Source organism: Erinaceus europaeus, chromosome 7, assembly GCF_950295315.1.
Source record: "Erinaceus europaeus chromosome 7, mEriEur2.1, whole genome shotgun sequence".
NCBI lineage: Eukaryota > Metazoa > Chordata > Mammalia > Eulipotyphla > Erinaceidae > Erinaceus > Erinaceus europaeus.
The window spans coordinates 107615562-107630285 of record NC_080168.1 but is presented as its reverse complement, the minus strand read 5'-3'; the positions used below and the strand labels follow the sequence as shown (position 1 = coordinate 107630285).

Genomic DNA, 14724 nt, shown 5'->3' with positions numbered 1-14724 from the left:
ACTTCAGGCAGGAATGTCTTTTGCATAATCACTCTGCTATCTTTTTGACATGATAGCACTTCTTTCTAATCCAATATAAAAACTATAGTAATTAGGCTTCATTTGTCATACAGGGATTTAAAAGAGAAATGGAGGTCTGGAAGATCAGAAAAGATAGCATATGTCTCCTGAAACTAATACAAAAATCTATAACATCTTATCATAATTTCCTCTTTGGTGCTGTAACCTCTGATAGGGAGTCACAAGAAACAGGCCTAGCAGCACAATTTGTAATAGCCAAAACCTGAAAGAAACCTAGGTGTCCAACAACAGATGAGTGGCTGAGCAAGTTGTGGTCTATATACACAATGGAATACTACTCAGCTATAAAAAATGGTGACTTCACTGTTTTCAGCTGATCTTGGATGGACCTTGAAAAATTCATGTTAAGTGAAATAAGTCAGAAACAGAAGGATGAATATGGGATGATTTCACTCTCAGGCAGAAGTTGAAAAACAAGACCAGAAGAGAAAACACAAGTAGAACCTGAACTGGAATTGGCGTATTGCACCAAAGTAAAAGACTCTGGGGTGTGGGGGGAGAATACAGGTCCAAGAAGGATAACAGAGGACCTACTGGGGGTTGTATTGTTATATGGAAAACTGAGAAATGTTATGCATGTACAAACTATTGTATTTACTGTCAAATGTAAAACATTAATTCCCCAATAAAGAAAAAAAAAAGAATAGGAAAGCTATCAGAGAAGGGGATGGGATATGGAGTTCTGGTGGCGGGAACTGTGTGGAGTTGTACCTCTCTTATCCTATGGTTTTTGTCAGTGTTTTCTTTTTATAAATAAACATTAAAAAAAAAGAAAGAAAAAAGAAACAGGCCAGTAAAAGGGTTCAAGTTTGTTTCTCTTTACTTACGCATACTTCTCAATCCCAAGAAGGACCCCTAGCAAAAAAAAAAAAAAAAAAGTCAGGGGAGTCAGGCGGTAGCACAGAGGGTTAAGCACACATGGCGCAGGTGCAAAGCACAAAGACCAGCATAAGGATCCTGTTTCGAACCCCCAGCTCCCCTCCTGCAGGGGAGTCATTTCACAAGCGGTGAAGCAGATCTTCAGGTGTCTTTCTCTCCCCCTCTGTCTTCCCCTTCTCTCTCGATTTCTCTCTGTCCTATCCAACAATAACGACATCAACAACAATAATAACTACAACAATAAAAAAACAAGGGCAATAAAAGAGAATAAGTAAATAAATAAAAAGAGGAAAAAAGAAAAGTTTAAAAAAAAAAAATTAAAAAGTCAGAAAAGGGAGCAGGTAGATAGCATAAGGGTTATGCAAAGAGACTCTCATGGCTGAGGCTCCAAAGTCCCAGGTTCAATCCCTCCACATCCCCCATCCATAAGCCAGAGCTAAGCAGTGTTCTGGGGGGAAAATGGTTCTAGAACAGTAGAATAAAGAATAAAGGAAGTACTAGCATACACTCATAGAATATGGAAAAGGAAGAACTCCATATAGGGGAGTCAGGTGGTAGCACAGTGGGTTAAGCTCAGGTGGCACAAAGCACAAGGACCAGCAGAAGTGTTGGGTGCTGCGGGTCCCTTGTAAGGCAAGGCCCCTGGGCTTGTGAGCAAAAGGCCTGCAAAGCAACCTTTCTGCAAAGCTCCTCACATTTTCTCCTAATTGGATCAAAAAGAATTGAAGGTATAGATCAAAGGGAACTGAAAGTAAGATAAACATTTTGCAGACTCCCTAGAAAGGATAAACACTTTACAGACTCCCTGGGAAGATGATAATTGTCTAACCTTTACCCCTACTGTATCTTGCTTATGTTTTGAGAAACTGTACTTTGCTTATGCACCTGGATTATATTTTGAGAAACCTTATGCAGAGCCAGCATAATTAAGCTTCTTGCTGTGTGTGTTATAAAAGGACTGTGAGAAAATAAACTGGTGCGATCAGTTATTGGACTGTTGGCCCTCCTGATCCCATTGTACTGTCTTATTTCTTTTCTCAATCCTCGAGCCCTCTCCAGGTTCTGTTCGACTGGTCAGCTGGCACCGACAAAGTAGCGCCTGAACAGGGACCTGGCACAAGGGATAACGTGAAGGACCCCGTGGAAGTGCACTGGGGAAAAAGAAAAAGGCACGGGGAGTCAAAGTATCGTCGGGAGTAATAAATTATGGGACAGCAATCAAGTAGAGTACTTTGTGCATAGGTTTTAAAAAGCACGCTTAAAATTAGGAGAGCTGCAAATTATTAGGTTCTTGCAATTTGTAGAGGAGGTTTGTCCTTGATTTTTGAAAGGAGCAACTATTAGTTACAAAACTTGGCTACAATTAGGAGAAGAAATTTACAGATAAAACTTATCAAATAATTGTGGGGCTGTCTAATGTAGAGCTGTATAGATAGATGCGTTAGCTAACCAGTTATCGATCTCTTTTCATTTTATTCGAGAAGTGTGCCCCTGGTTTCTCCGAGAAAGAACTTTAGATATTGAAATATGGGAGAGACTAGGTGAAAAATTAAGAGTTTTATGTCTGATATGGACCAAAAAATTGTTCCGGTTGAAACCTTTTCACTTTGAAACTTGCTAAGAGATTTTTTTAGATCTTATTCATGAGTTACTTTCACTTTCACAGCGACTTGCTATTTCTGATATAGTTGCTACTGAGATAACTCCCCTATTAAAAAAAAAACTACAAAAATTATCAAACAATTGGCCTTTGAGAGTACAAATTCTGCTCGTCAAACTTTAATTAGTCCTTCTAGAGAGTCAGGCTCACATCCTCCATATCCTTGGCCACTGCCACTGCCCTCTCCACCACACCCCCGCGAGGGGAAAGAGAGAAAAAAGCGGCAAAAAAGACGATGAATGAGAGCAGCCTTTGCTTCAATTTCTCATCACTGGGGCCGAAAAAAAAACCATTAATAAACCCCTGGTTAAATAGAAACGTTTGCTGACAGACAAATGGAAAAGACCAGATGCTCTACTAACATTGGGGTGAGGGTACGCTTGTCTTTCCACAGGAGCAGGTTCTCCCATTTAAATTCCTGCCGTTGCAGTCAAAGGACCTGAGGAGAACTCCACCCCTGCTACAAAGCAGCTCCCCTTACAGATGTAACAGCTGATCCAACAGCTTCATCAACTCCCTCTAATTTAAATAGTAACAAAAAAAAATTGGACTTTAAAATTAATGATGTTGATATTTAAAAGATTTAATGGGGGGTCGGGCGGTAGCACAGTGGGTTAAGCACATGTGGCGCAAAGCGCAAGGACCTGCGTAAGGATCCTGGTTCGAGCCCCCGGCTCCCCACCTGCAGGGGAGTCGCTTCACGGGCAGGGAAGCAGGTCTGCAGATGTCTGTCTTTCTCTCCCCCTCTCTGTCTTCCCTTTCTCCATTTCTCTCTGTCCTATCCAACAACGAATTGTGTCAACAAGGGCAATAATAATAACCACAACGAAGCTACAACAAGGGCAACAAAAGGGGGAAAATAAATAAATAAATAAATAAAAAGATTTAATGATGCTTAGAGTGAATTTTCTGTTATTCCCTTTCCTCCTTGCACTAAGTTTTTAAAAGATTATAATCAGGGAGTTGGGCGGTAGCGCAGTGGGTTAAGCGCATGTGGCACAAAGCAAGGACCAGCAGAAGGATCCTGGTTTGAGCCCCTGGCTCCCCACCTGCACGATAGTCTCTTCATGAGCGGTGAAGCAGGGCCGCAGGTGTCTATCTTTCTCTTCCCCTCTGTCTTCTCCTCCTCTCTCCATTTCTCTCTGTCTTATCCAACAACAATGACATCAATAATAACTACAACAATAAAAAAAAACCCACCAAGGGCAACAAAAGGGAATAAATAAATATTTTTTAAAAGATAGTATCTGTCCAATTTTTAAAAAAAGATTATAATCATACTTGGGAGTGTATAGATAAAACTAAAAGAATGTTGCAGAGAGGTTGTGGAAGTAGAAAAGGAACTTAAATGGAATTAGGAGGAGGCTCTGATGAATGAGGTTTGGTGTAAATAAGATGGTATGCATGTACAAACTATTGTATTTACTGTCAAATGTAAAACATTAATTCCCCCATAAAGAAAAAAAAGAATAGGAAAGCTATCAGAGAAGGGGATGGGATATGGAGTTCTGGTGGTGGGAACTGTGTGGAGTTGTACCCCCCTTATGCTATGGTTTTGTCAGTGTTTCCTTTTCATAAATAAAATTTTTTAAAAAAAGGAAAAAAAAGAGAAACAGCCCAGTAAAGGGGTTCAAGGTTGTTTCTCTTTACTTACTCATACTTCTCAACCCCAAGAAGGGCCCCTAGCAAAAAAAAAAAAAAAAAAAAAAAAAAAGTCAGAAAAGGGAGCAGGTAGATATCATAAGGGTTATGCAAAGAGACTTTCATGGCTGAGGCCCAAAGTCCCAGGTTCAATCCCTCCACAATCCCATTCATAAGCCAGAGCTAAGCAGTGTTCTGGGGGAAAAAATGGTCTAGAACTGTAAAATAAAGATCAAAGGAATGGGAGTCAGGCAGTAGCTCAGTGGGTTAAGCACACATGGCGCAAAGCGCAAGAACTGACAAAAGGATCCTGGTTTGAGCCCCTAGCTCCCCACCTGCAGGGGAGTCGCTTCACAGGTGGTGAAGCAAGTCTGTAGGTGTCTCTCTTTCTCTCCCCCTCTCTGTCTTTCCTTCCTCTCTCCATTTCTCTCTGTCCTATCCAACATTGATGACATCGATAATAACAATAATAACTACAACAATAATAAAACGAGGGCAACAAAAGGGAAAAAAAAAGATTAAAGGAAGTATTAACATACACTCATAAAATATGGAAAAGGAAGAACTCCATATAGGGGAGTCAGGTGGTAGCACAGTGGGTTAAACTCAGGTGGCACAAAGCACAAGGACCAGCAGAAGTGTTGGGTGCTGCGGGTCCCTTGTAAGGCAAGGCCCCTGGGCTTGTGAGCAAAAGGCCTGCAAAGCAGCCTTTCTGCAAAGCTCCTCACATTTTCTCCTAATTGGATCAAAAAGAATTGAAGGTATAGATCAAAGGGAACTGAAAGTAAGATATGTGGGTAAGAGTAAGTGAAGATGTGTGGGTAAGAGTAAGTGAACTTGTGTGGGTAAGAGTAAGTGAACTTGTGTGGGTAAGAGTAAGTGAAGATGTGTGAGTAAGAGTAAGTGAAGATGTGTGGGTAAGAGTCAGTGAACATGTGTGGGTAAGAGTAAGTGAACTTGTGTGGATAAGAGTAAGTGAAGATGTGTGGGTAAAGTAAGTGAACTTGTGTGGGTAAGAGTAAGTGAAGATGTGTGGGTAAGAGTAAGTGAAGATGTGTGGGTAAGAGTAAGTGAAGATGTGTGGGTAAGAGTAAGTGAAGATGTGTAAGAGTAAGGAAGATGTGTGGGTAAGAGTAAGTGAACATGTGTGGGTAAGAGTTGCCAGGAGCCATTTCTCTGCTTGATAAGCTTTGAAACAATGGAAGCCCTCGAGACAAGTTTTCATTTCCCCCTGGGCAGACCATTTCCCTTCAGGTAGACCATTTATCAGAAATCAAGTGACACAACATAGTTGTGGTAACAAACAGGGTTTCGGCCATTGTATGTTGCAAGGGACATTCCACCCTGATAATTGCTCCCCCTCCTCCTCCTCCTCCTCCAACCCCCCTTCCCCAAAGCCTTATAATGCCTGTGAACACAATAAAATTTTGCAGCTTGATCAGAATCCTGTCTTGCTGTCATTCTTTCGTGTCTCTTGTCCCTGTCATTCCAGGTTCCGAGGTTCCTAGCCCCTGTTCACTGTCCTGCTGGCTGGGGCAAAGAGTAAGTGAAGATGTGTAAGAGTAAGTGAAGATGTGTGGGTAAGAGTAAGTGAACTTGTGTGGGTAAGAGTAAGTGAACATGTGTGGGTAAGAGTAAGTGAACTTGTGTGGGTAAGAGTAAGTGAACATGTGTGGGTAAGAGTAAGTGAACATGTGTGGGTAAGAGTAAGTGAACTTGTGTGGGTAAGAGTAAGTGAACTTGTGTGGGGAAGAGTAAGTGAACTTGTGTGGGGAAGAGTAAGTGAACTTGTGTGGGGAAGAGTAAGTGAACTTGTGTGGGGAAGAGTAAGTGAACTTGTGTGGGGAAGAGTAAGTGAACTTGTTGTGGGTAAGAGTAAGTGAAGATGTGTGGGGAAGAATAAGTGAAGATGTGTGAGTAAGAGTAAGTGAAGGTGTGTGGGGAAGAGTAAGTGAACATGTGTGGGGAAGAGAGTAAGTGAACTTGTGTGGGTAAGAGTAAGTGAAGATGTGTGGGTAAGAGTAAGTGAACTTGTGTGGGTAAGAGTAAGTGAGCTTGTGTGGGTAAGAGTAAGTGAAGATGTGTGGGTAAGAGTAAGTGAACTTGTGTGGGTAAGAGTAAGTGAAGATGTGTGGGTAAGAGTAAGTGAACTTGTGTGGGTAAGAGTACATGAAGATGTGTGGGTAAGAGTAAGTGAACTTGTGTGGGTAAGAGTAAGTGAAGATGTGTGGGTAAGAGTAAATGAACTTGTGTGGGGAAGAGTAAGTGAAGATGTGTGGGTAAGAGTAAGTGAACTTGTGTGGGGAAGAGTAAGTGAACTTGTGTGGGGAAGAGTAAGTGAACTTGTTGTGGGTAAGAGTAAGTGAAGATGTGTGGGGAAGAATAAGTGAAGATGTGTGAGTAAGAGTAAGTGAAGGTGTGTGGGTAAGAGTAAGTGAACATGTGTGGGTAAGAGTAAGTGAACTTGTGTGGGTAAGAGTAAGTGAACTTCTGTGGGTAAGAGTAAGTGAACTTGTGTGGGTAAGAGTAAGTGAACTTGTGTGGGTAAGAGTAAGTGAACTTGTGTGGGTAAGAGTAAGTGAACTTGTGTGGGTAAGAGTAAGTGAAGATGTGCGGGTAAGAGTAAGTGAACTTGTGTGGGTAAGAGTAAGTGAAGATGTGTGGGTAAGAGTAAATGAACTTGTGTGGGGAAGAGTAAGTGAAGATGTGTGGGTAAGAGTAAGTGAACTTGTGTGGGGAAGAGTAAGTGAACTTGTGTGGGGAAGAGTAAGTGAACTTGTTGTGGGTAAGAGTAAGTGAAGATGTGTGGGGAAGAATAAGTGAAGATGTGTGAGTAAGAGTAAGTGAAGGTGTGTGGGTAAGAGTAAGTGAACATGTGTGGGTAAGAGTAAGTGAACTTGTGTGGGTAAGAGTAAGTGAACTTCTGTGGGTAAGAGTAAGTGAACTTGTGTGGGTAAGAGTAAGTGAACTTGTGTGGGTAAGAGTAAGTGAACTTGTGTGGGTAAGAGTAATTGAACTTGTGTGGGTAAGAGTAAGTGAAGATGTGCGGGTAAGAGTAAGTGAACTTGTGTGGGTAAGAGTAAGTGAAGATGTGCGGCTAAGAGTAAGTGAACTTGTGTGGGTAAGAGTAAGTGAAGATGTGCGGGTAAGAGTAAGTGAACTTGTGTGGGTAAGAGTAAGTGAACTTGTGTGGGGAAGAGTAAGTGAACTTGTGTGGGGAAGAGTAAGTGAACTTGTGTGGGGAAGAGTAAGTGAACTTGTTGTGGGTAAGAGTAAGTGAAGATGTGTGGGGAAGAATAAGTGAAGATGTGTGAGTAAGAGTAAGTGAAGGTGTGTGGGTAAGAGTAAGTGAACTTGTGTGGGGAAGAGTAAGTGAACTTGTGTGGGGAAGAGTAAGTGAACTTGTGTGGGGAAGAGTAAGTGAACTTGTTGTGGGTAAGAGTAAGTGAAGATGTGTGGGGAAGAATAAGTGAAGATGTGTGAGTAAGAGTAAGTGAAGGTGTGTGGGTAAGAGTAAGTGAACATGTGTGGGTAAGAGTAAGTGAACTTGTGTGGGTAAGAGTAAGTGAACTTCTGTGGGTAAGAGTAAGTGAACTTGTGTGGGTAAGAGTAAGTGAACTTGTGTGGGTAAGAGTAAGTGAACTTGTGTGGGTAAGAGTAAGTGAACTTGTGTGGGTAAGAGTAAGTGAAGATGTGCGGGTAAGAGTAAGTGAACTTGTGTGGGTAAGAGTAAGTGAAGATGTGCGGCTAAGAGTAAGTGAACTTGTGTGGGTAAGAGTAAGTGAAGATGTGCGGGTAAGAGTAAGTGAACTTGTGTGGGTAAGAGTAAGTGAAGATGTGTGGGTAAGAGTAAGTGAACTTGTGTGGGTAAGAGTAAGTGAAGATGTGTGGGTAAGAGTAAGTGAACTTGTGTGGGTAAGAGTAAGTGAAGATGTGCGAGTAAGAGTAAGTGAACTTGTGTGGGTAAGAGTAAGTGAAGATGTGCGGGTAAGAGTAAGTGAACTTGTGTGGGTAAGAGTAAGTGAACTTGTGTGGGTAAGAGTAAGTGAACTTGTGTGGGTAAGAGTAAGTGAACCTGTGTGGGTAAGAGTAAGTGAACCTGTGTGGGTAAGAGTAAGTGAACCTATGTGGGTAAGAGTAAGTGAACCTGTGTGGGTAAGAGTAAGTGAACTTGTGTGGGTAAGAGTAAGTGAACATGTGTGGGTAAGAGTAAGTGAACTTTGTGGGTATGAGTAAGTGAAGATGTGCGGGTAAGAGTAAGTGAACTTGTGTGGGTAAGAGTAAGTGAACTTTGTGGGGTCGGGCGGTGGCGCAGTGGGTTAAGCGCATGTGGCGCAAAGCACAGTAACCGGCGTAAGGATCCCGGTTCGAGCCCCCGGCTCCCCACCTGCAGGGGAGTCGCTTCACAGGCAGTGAAGCAGGTCTGCAGGTGTCTATCTTTCTCTCCCCTTCTCTGTCTTCCCCTCCTCTCTCCATTTCTCTCTGTCCTATCCAACAACGAATTGTGTCAACAAGGGCAATAATAATAACCACAACGAAGCTACAACAAGGGCAACAAAAGGGGGGAAAAATGGCCTCCAGGAGCGGTGGATTCATGGTGCAGGCACCAAGCCCAGCAATAACCCTGGAGGAGGAAAAAAAAAAAAAGAGTAAGTGAACTTGTGTGGGTAAGAGTAAGTGAACTTGTGTGGGCAAGAGTAAGTGAATATGTATGGGTAAGAGTAAGTGAACTTGTGTGGGTAAGAGTAAGTGAACTTGTGTGGGTAAGAGTAAGTGAACTTGTGTGGGTAAGAGTAAGTGAAGATGTGTGGGTAAGAGTAAGTGAACTTGTGTGGGTAAGAGTAAGTGAACTTGTGTGGGTAAGAGTAAGTGAAGATGTATGGGTAAGAGTAAGTAAACTTGTGTGGGTAAGAGTAAGTGAACTTGTGTGGTTAAGAGTAAGTGAACTTGTGTGGGTAAGAGTAAGTGAAGATGTATGGGTAAGAGTAAGTGAACTTGTGTGGGTAAGAGTAAGTGAACTTGTGTGGGTAAGAGTAAGTGAACTTGTGTGGGTAAGAGTAAGTGAAGATGTGTGGGTAAGAGTAAGTGAAGATGTGTGGGTAAGAGTAAGTGAAGATGTGTGGGAAAGAGTAAGTGAAGATGTGTGGGTAAGAGTAAGTGAACATGTGTGGGTAAGAGTATGTGAATTTTCGTTGGCTGGGGGTTGGTGAACTTTCATATGTGCGGGATTTGTCCAGGGGGGAGATCCCATGGCGTGTGTTTGCTTTGCAGCGGAGGATTTCTTTAGGTGGGTTAAGAATGGGTTAAGAAGAAAAGCTGTTAGATTTAGCACCAAGGAAAAATGTTTATTCATATAGAAGGTCAGAGCAAGGAGATGATCAAAACACAATTGGTTATTTCAAGGGAACTTCCAAGGGAATAGCTAGAGCCCAAGAAAGACACACCCTTCAAGGACAGTCACATGAACCCCCTGTTTGTTTCTCCTATAGTAACCATTCAAGATGTTTACAGGTAAAAAAGAATCTGTGGCAATCAAGAGATCAATCAATAAACAGGTCAGGGTGGCAGGAGACTAAGAGGACTGTTAACATCACTGGATTACCCCTTGATCAAGGACAGTTGCTAAATGGAACTCCTCTTATAGAACTTTTGCCCTTTGACTATCAACTTTCCTGGACAACAAGAAAGTTGGTATGGAGATTCTGCCACAGAGATCAAGCAGTACAATATGACGTTCTAGGCTTAATTTTGTTAATAATCTATCCAAAAATATGACTCAAACTTAGAGAACACAAAAAGACATAGATGCTAAGATGGGAACTGTCATGCTTGCTTTAACCTGTTTATGGCCAATAATTACCAGAGGTCTGATTAAGTCAATCTGTATTATTCAAGTGAGACTACACCAAGTCCAGTAACATAATCAAAATTCTTAATAAAATTAAAAGGGGGGAGATGTCAAGAGCTGCAGGTCCCTTGTAAGGCAAGGCCCCTGGGCTTGTGAGCAATTGGCCCACATTTTCTATCTCCCTCCCCCTCTTAATTTCTTAATTTCGCTTTGTCCTGTCAAATGAAAATAGAAATGGCCAGGAGTTGTGGATTTGTAGTGTCGAGACTCAGAGATCACCCTGCTGGCAATTGAAAATAAAAAAAGGACAGGGGAGTGTGTGAATGTTTTGTTGCCCTTGTTGTTTATCATTGTTGTAGTTATTATTGTTGTCATTGCTGTCATTGTTGGATAGGACAGAGAGAGATGGAGAGAGGAGGGGAAGACAGAGAGGGGGAGAGAATGATAGACACCTGCAGACCTGCTTCACCGCTTGTGAAGCGACTCCCCTGCAAGTGGGGAGCTGGGGGCTTGAACCAGGATCCTTATTTGTGCTTTGCGCCTCGTGCGCTTAACCCACTGCGCTGCCGCCTGACCCCATAAATATATTTTTAAATATTTATTTATTTATTTATTTATTTATTAATTGGTTAAGAAAGAGAGAAAGAACCAGACATCTGGTACATGTGCTGCTGGGGATTAAACTCAAGACCTCATGCTTGAGAGTCCAATGCTTTATCCACTGCGCCACCTCCCGGACCACCCCAGACTTCTTATCTTTGCACTTATTCTCATCTTCTGCTAGTTTCCTATCATTTTCCAAAAGTTGTTACTTCTTGTACAAGATATCATTTTTTCTTGTTGGTTTAAATTAACAGAGTTAATTATGTTAGAGCAGCTTTAGGTTTATAGAATAATAGAGCATAAAAGAGAGCTCACAATATTTCCTTTCTCTGTCCTTATTCTCTGTTAAATCTTATAATATTAAAAATTATTATTGAATGGGGGAGATAGCATAATAGTTATGCAAACAGACTCTCATACCTGAGACTCCAAAGTCCCAGGTTCAATTCCCTGTACCATCATAAACCAGAACTGGGCAGTACTCTGGTCAGTTTCTCTAATTATATACATATAAGTTTTTAAAATTATTATTTATTCATGTTATTTGATTAGACAGAGAGAAATTGACATTGGGTTGGGAGGCCACTCAGCTGTATCTATGTGTATACACAAAACTCTTGGTTCAGGGGGCCGGGCAGTAGTGCAGGGGGTTAAGCACACATGGAGTGCAGGGGGTTAAGCACACAGGCTTAAGAATCCCAATTTGAGGGGGCCGGGCTGTAGCGCACGTGGCACAAAGCACAAAGACTGGTGTAAGGATCCCAGTTTGAGCCCCCGGCTCTCCACCTGCAGGGGAGTCGCTTCACAGGTGGTGAAGCAGGTGTCTGTCTTTCTCTCCCCCTCTGTCTTCCCCTCTTCTCTCCCTCTCTCCATTTCTCTCTATCCTATCCAACAACAAATGACATCAACAATAACAATAATAACCACAACAAGGGCAACGAAAGGGGGGGGGGAATGGCCTCCAGGAGCAGTGGATTCATGGTGCAGCCACTGAGCCCCAGCAATAACCCTGGAGGCAAAAAAAATAAATAAATAATACAGGTTTGAGCCCCTAGTCCCCCACCTGCAGGGGAGGTCACTTCACAAGTGGTGAAGCAGGTCTGCAGGTGTCTTTCTCTCCCCTTCTCTGTCTCCTCCTCCTCTCCATTTCTGTCTGTCCTATCTAACAACAAGGGCAACAAAAAATAGGAAAAATGGCCCCCAGGCACAGTAGATGCAGGCACCAAGCCCCAGTGATAACCCTGGAGGAAAAAAAAAACAACAAACAAAACAACTTTGATTCATTCCCTGAAACTATGTGTGAAAAAAACTGGCATTTCATGGGGTTTGACAGTGGCACACCTGGTTAAGAACACATATTAATATGCTCAAGGATCCAGTTCGAATCCATGCTCCCCACCTACAAGGGGACACTTCATGAGTGGTGAAGCAGGTTTGCAGATGTTTATTTTTCTCTCTCCCTGCCTCTCCTCTCCTCCCCTCCCAATTTCTCTCTGTCTGATTAATAAAATCTAAAGGGAAAAGAAAAGAGAGAGAGAGAAAGAAAAATGAAAAAAATGGTCACTGGGAGTGGTGAATTTCTACTGCCAGTAGAGCACCAGATAAGCCTAGTGGGGAAAAAATTCAAATTTCCTACATTTTCCACTCACATTCCATCTCCAGATCACAAAAGGATATGAAGACCTAGAGGCCAGAGAGACCAGGTAACTGTGATTCTGACATAATACCAATGTTTTATTTCTCTTTTTCAGTTTGAAAATGAACATAAGCAAACTAAAATATGCAGTTTGGAATTAGAACATCAAAAGTAAATGAACAGGTAAAGACTGCAATCCCCTTCATGCCTAGTGCCCAATAAATTCACAGTATTTGATAACTGAAAGAGAGATAGGGAGAAGAGATAGGAGATAGGCCTTTTAAGAGAGGTGGCAAAGTTGATTCTAGTCACTTATGTATTTTTACCACAGAGATTAAATGAAAAAAAAAAAGTATCTGCCCCCAAATGTCCCCAGCAGTTCTACCTGTCATACTCATTTGTTGTAAATATTCCTATCAGACACCAAGAAATGAAGTGTGATGCTTAACAGGCCTTCCCTATCCCATAAAAATCTGCACATGTTTGTGTATCAAGTCCACAATAACACGAATAAAAATAGTTGTAGTGCGTTTGATGAAGTATATCTGGTCTTCCAATGGCATTGAAAAGTACTGAATTTCAGGGCTTTCTAGCAGCTGTTGGCCAGCTTCTTTCAAATGCTGCCAAGACTCATCTGTGCACTTCTGGGTGACATCAATGGCAGAATTCTTGAGCTTTGTCACCAGTTCAGTGACAGGAAGCTTGTCAGCAAATTCTGCCATCATCATTGCTGTCTCATAGCGCACCCAGTCATCTTCTGACCTGCAGGCCTCAGTAAGGGCCACTGAGCGCTGAACCCGCTTCACCTCCCCTGTGAACACCCCCAGATCCTTCAGAATGCCCTTCGTAGCATCAATCTCTTCTTCGTTGTGTTTTTTACTCTCTCGGAGGAGGGCTTCAGTAGTGTCCTTCCCTCCCATCCTAATGAGCTGCTCCTGCAGCATTTGGGCTTCTGTTGTGCAGCCTATCTTCTCCAGGGCTAGCTCCAGAGCTAAGCTGGATAGGAACTCAGGTAGAGGGGCCAAGGAAGGCACAGACTGCAAGAGATTCTGGCAGGTTTGGGGACCTGGGACAGGAATCTGGTTGGAGAGCATGTCTGGTGGCTGTCTGGCTTCCCTGAAAGATGGATTGAAGTCCAAATCTCCTTTCTGGACATTTATTGGCAAGGTCTTCACTGGAGATAGCAGGACACAGCCTAGGAGCAGCACAGCCAGGATCATGGTGGGTCACCAGGAACAGTCCTGCTGGAAAGAAGCATTGCTCAGGGTGGGAATCAGGAAAAAGTTGGGATGGAGGGATAATATAAAGACCAAGGTAGGTACCCTCTCCCTCACTTTTTACCTTTGCATCTGTTCCCTTCTTCTACCTGCAGCACATTTTTAAAGATTTATTTTACTTTATTTATTTATTTTGCCTCCAGGATTATTGCTGGGGCTTGCTACCTACACTATGAAACTCCTGGTGGCCATTTTTTCCATTGTTGTTGAAAGATTTATTTATTTATTTTCCCTATTGTTGCCCTTTTTTTATTGTGGTTGTAATTGTTATTATTGTTGTTATTGATGTTGTTGTTGTTAGATAGGACAGAGAGAAATGGAGAGAGGAGGGGAAGACAGAGAGGGGGAGAGAAAGATAAAACACCTGCAGACCTGCTTCACCGCTTGTCAAGCGACTCCCCTGAAGGTGGGGAGCCGGGGGCTTGAACCAGGATCCTGTGACAATTATGGAGCTGCTAAATAAATAAATAATAAAATAAAAGAGAAAGAGTTTCATTCAAGAGAATGTCAGAAGCGTCAGAAGTCAGAGTATCACTCTGATACATGCAGCTGTAGGGGTTAAACCAGAGCTTTAGAAATGGTAAATATGTGTAGACATGTTAGACATATAAGTTATGTACTCCACCAGCTGAGCTATTTTCCCCACCACTACATGGCTTTTCTGACTCATCCCTCCATACCCCACCCCCAGGAATAATCAGGATGGTTGAAAATGGTTTGTGTGGGCCAAGTGGCAAGTCATTGGTCCCACCTGCAGGGGAAACGCTTCATGAGTGGTGAAGCATTGCTGCAGGTGTCTGTCTCTTTCCCTCTCTATCCCCCTTCCCTCTAAATTTCTCTTCATCCCATCAAATGAAATAAATATTTAAAGAATATTTTAAAAGAAAAGAAGAAAATGGTCTTTGGGGCCAATAATGTGAAAATAAAGGTGTGGGGACCAGCTGGGGGCTCACCAGGCAGAGCACACATATCACCACACTTGAGGACCAAGTGTAAGCCCTGGTTCCCGCCTGCAGGGGGCATGCTTCATGAGTGTGGAGCAGTGCTGCATGTGTCTCCCCTTCTCTCTCGCTCCCTCCATCAAAGAAAATGAGAAAAA

The 14724-nt window shown here is 42.5% G+C and overlaps 2 protein-coding genes across 2 annotated transcripts in view; both read right to left on the bottom strand.

Moving 5' to 3' along the window:
- The window catches only part of TIMELESS (timeless circadian regulator), a 95728-nt gene that overhangs the window by 9749 nt on the left and 71255 nt on the right, over positions 1-14724 (bottom strand). The gene's annotated exons all lie outside the window — the stretch shown is intronic.
- On the bottom strand, positions 12421-13620 carry LOC103122758 (apolipoprotein F-like). Its single transcript, XM_007533373.3, has one exon. It carries the CDS (start codon positions 13566-13568, stop codon positions 12807-12809), a length of 762 nt encoding a protein of 253 aa, XP_007533435.2. The 5' UTR covers positions 13569-13620; the 3' UTR covers positions 12421-12806.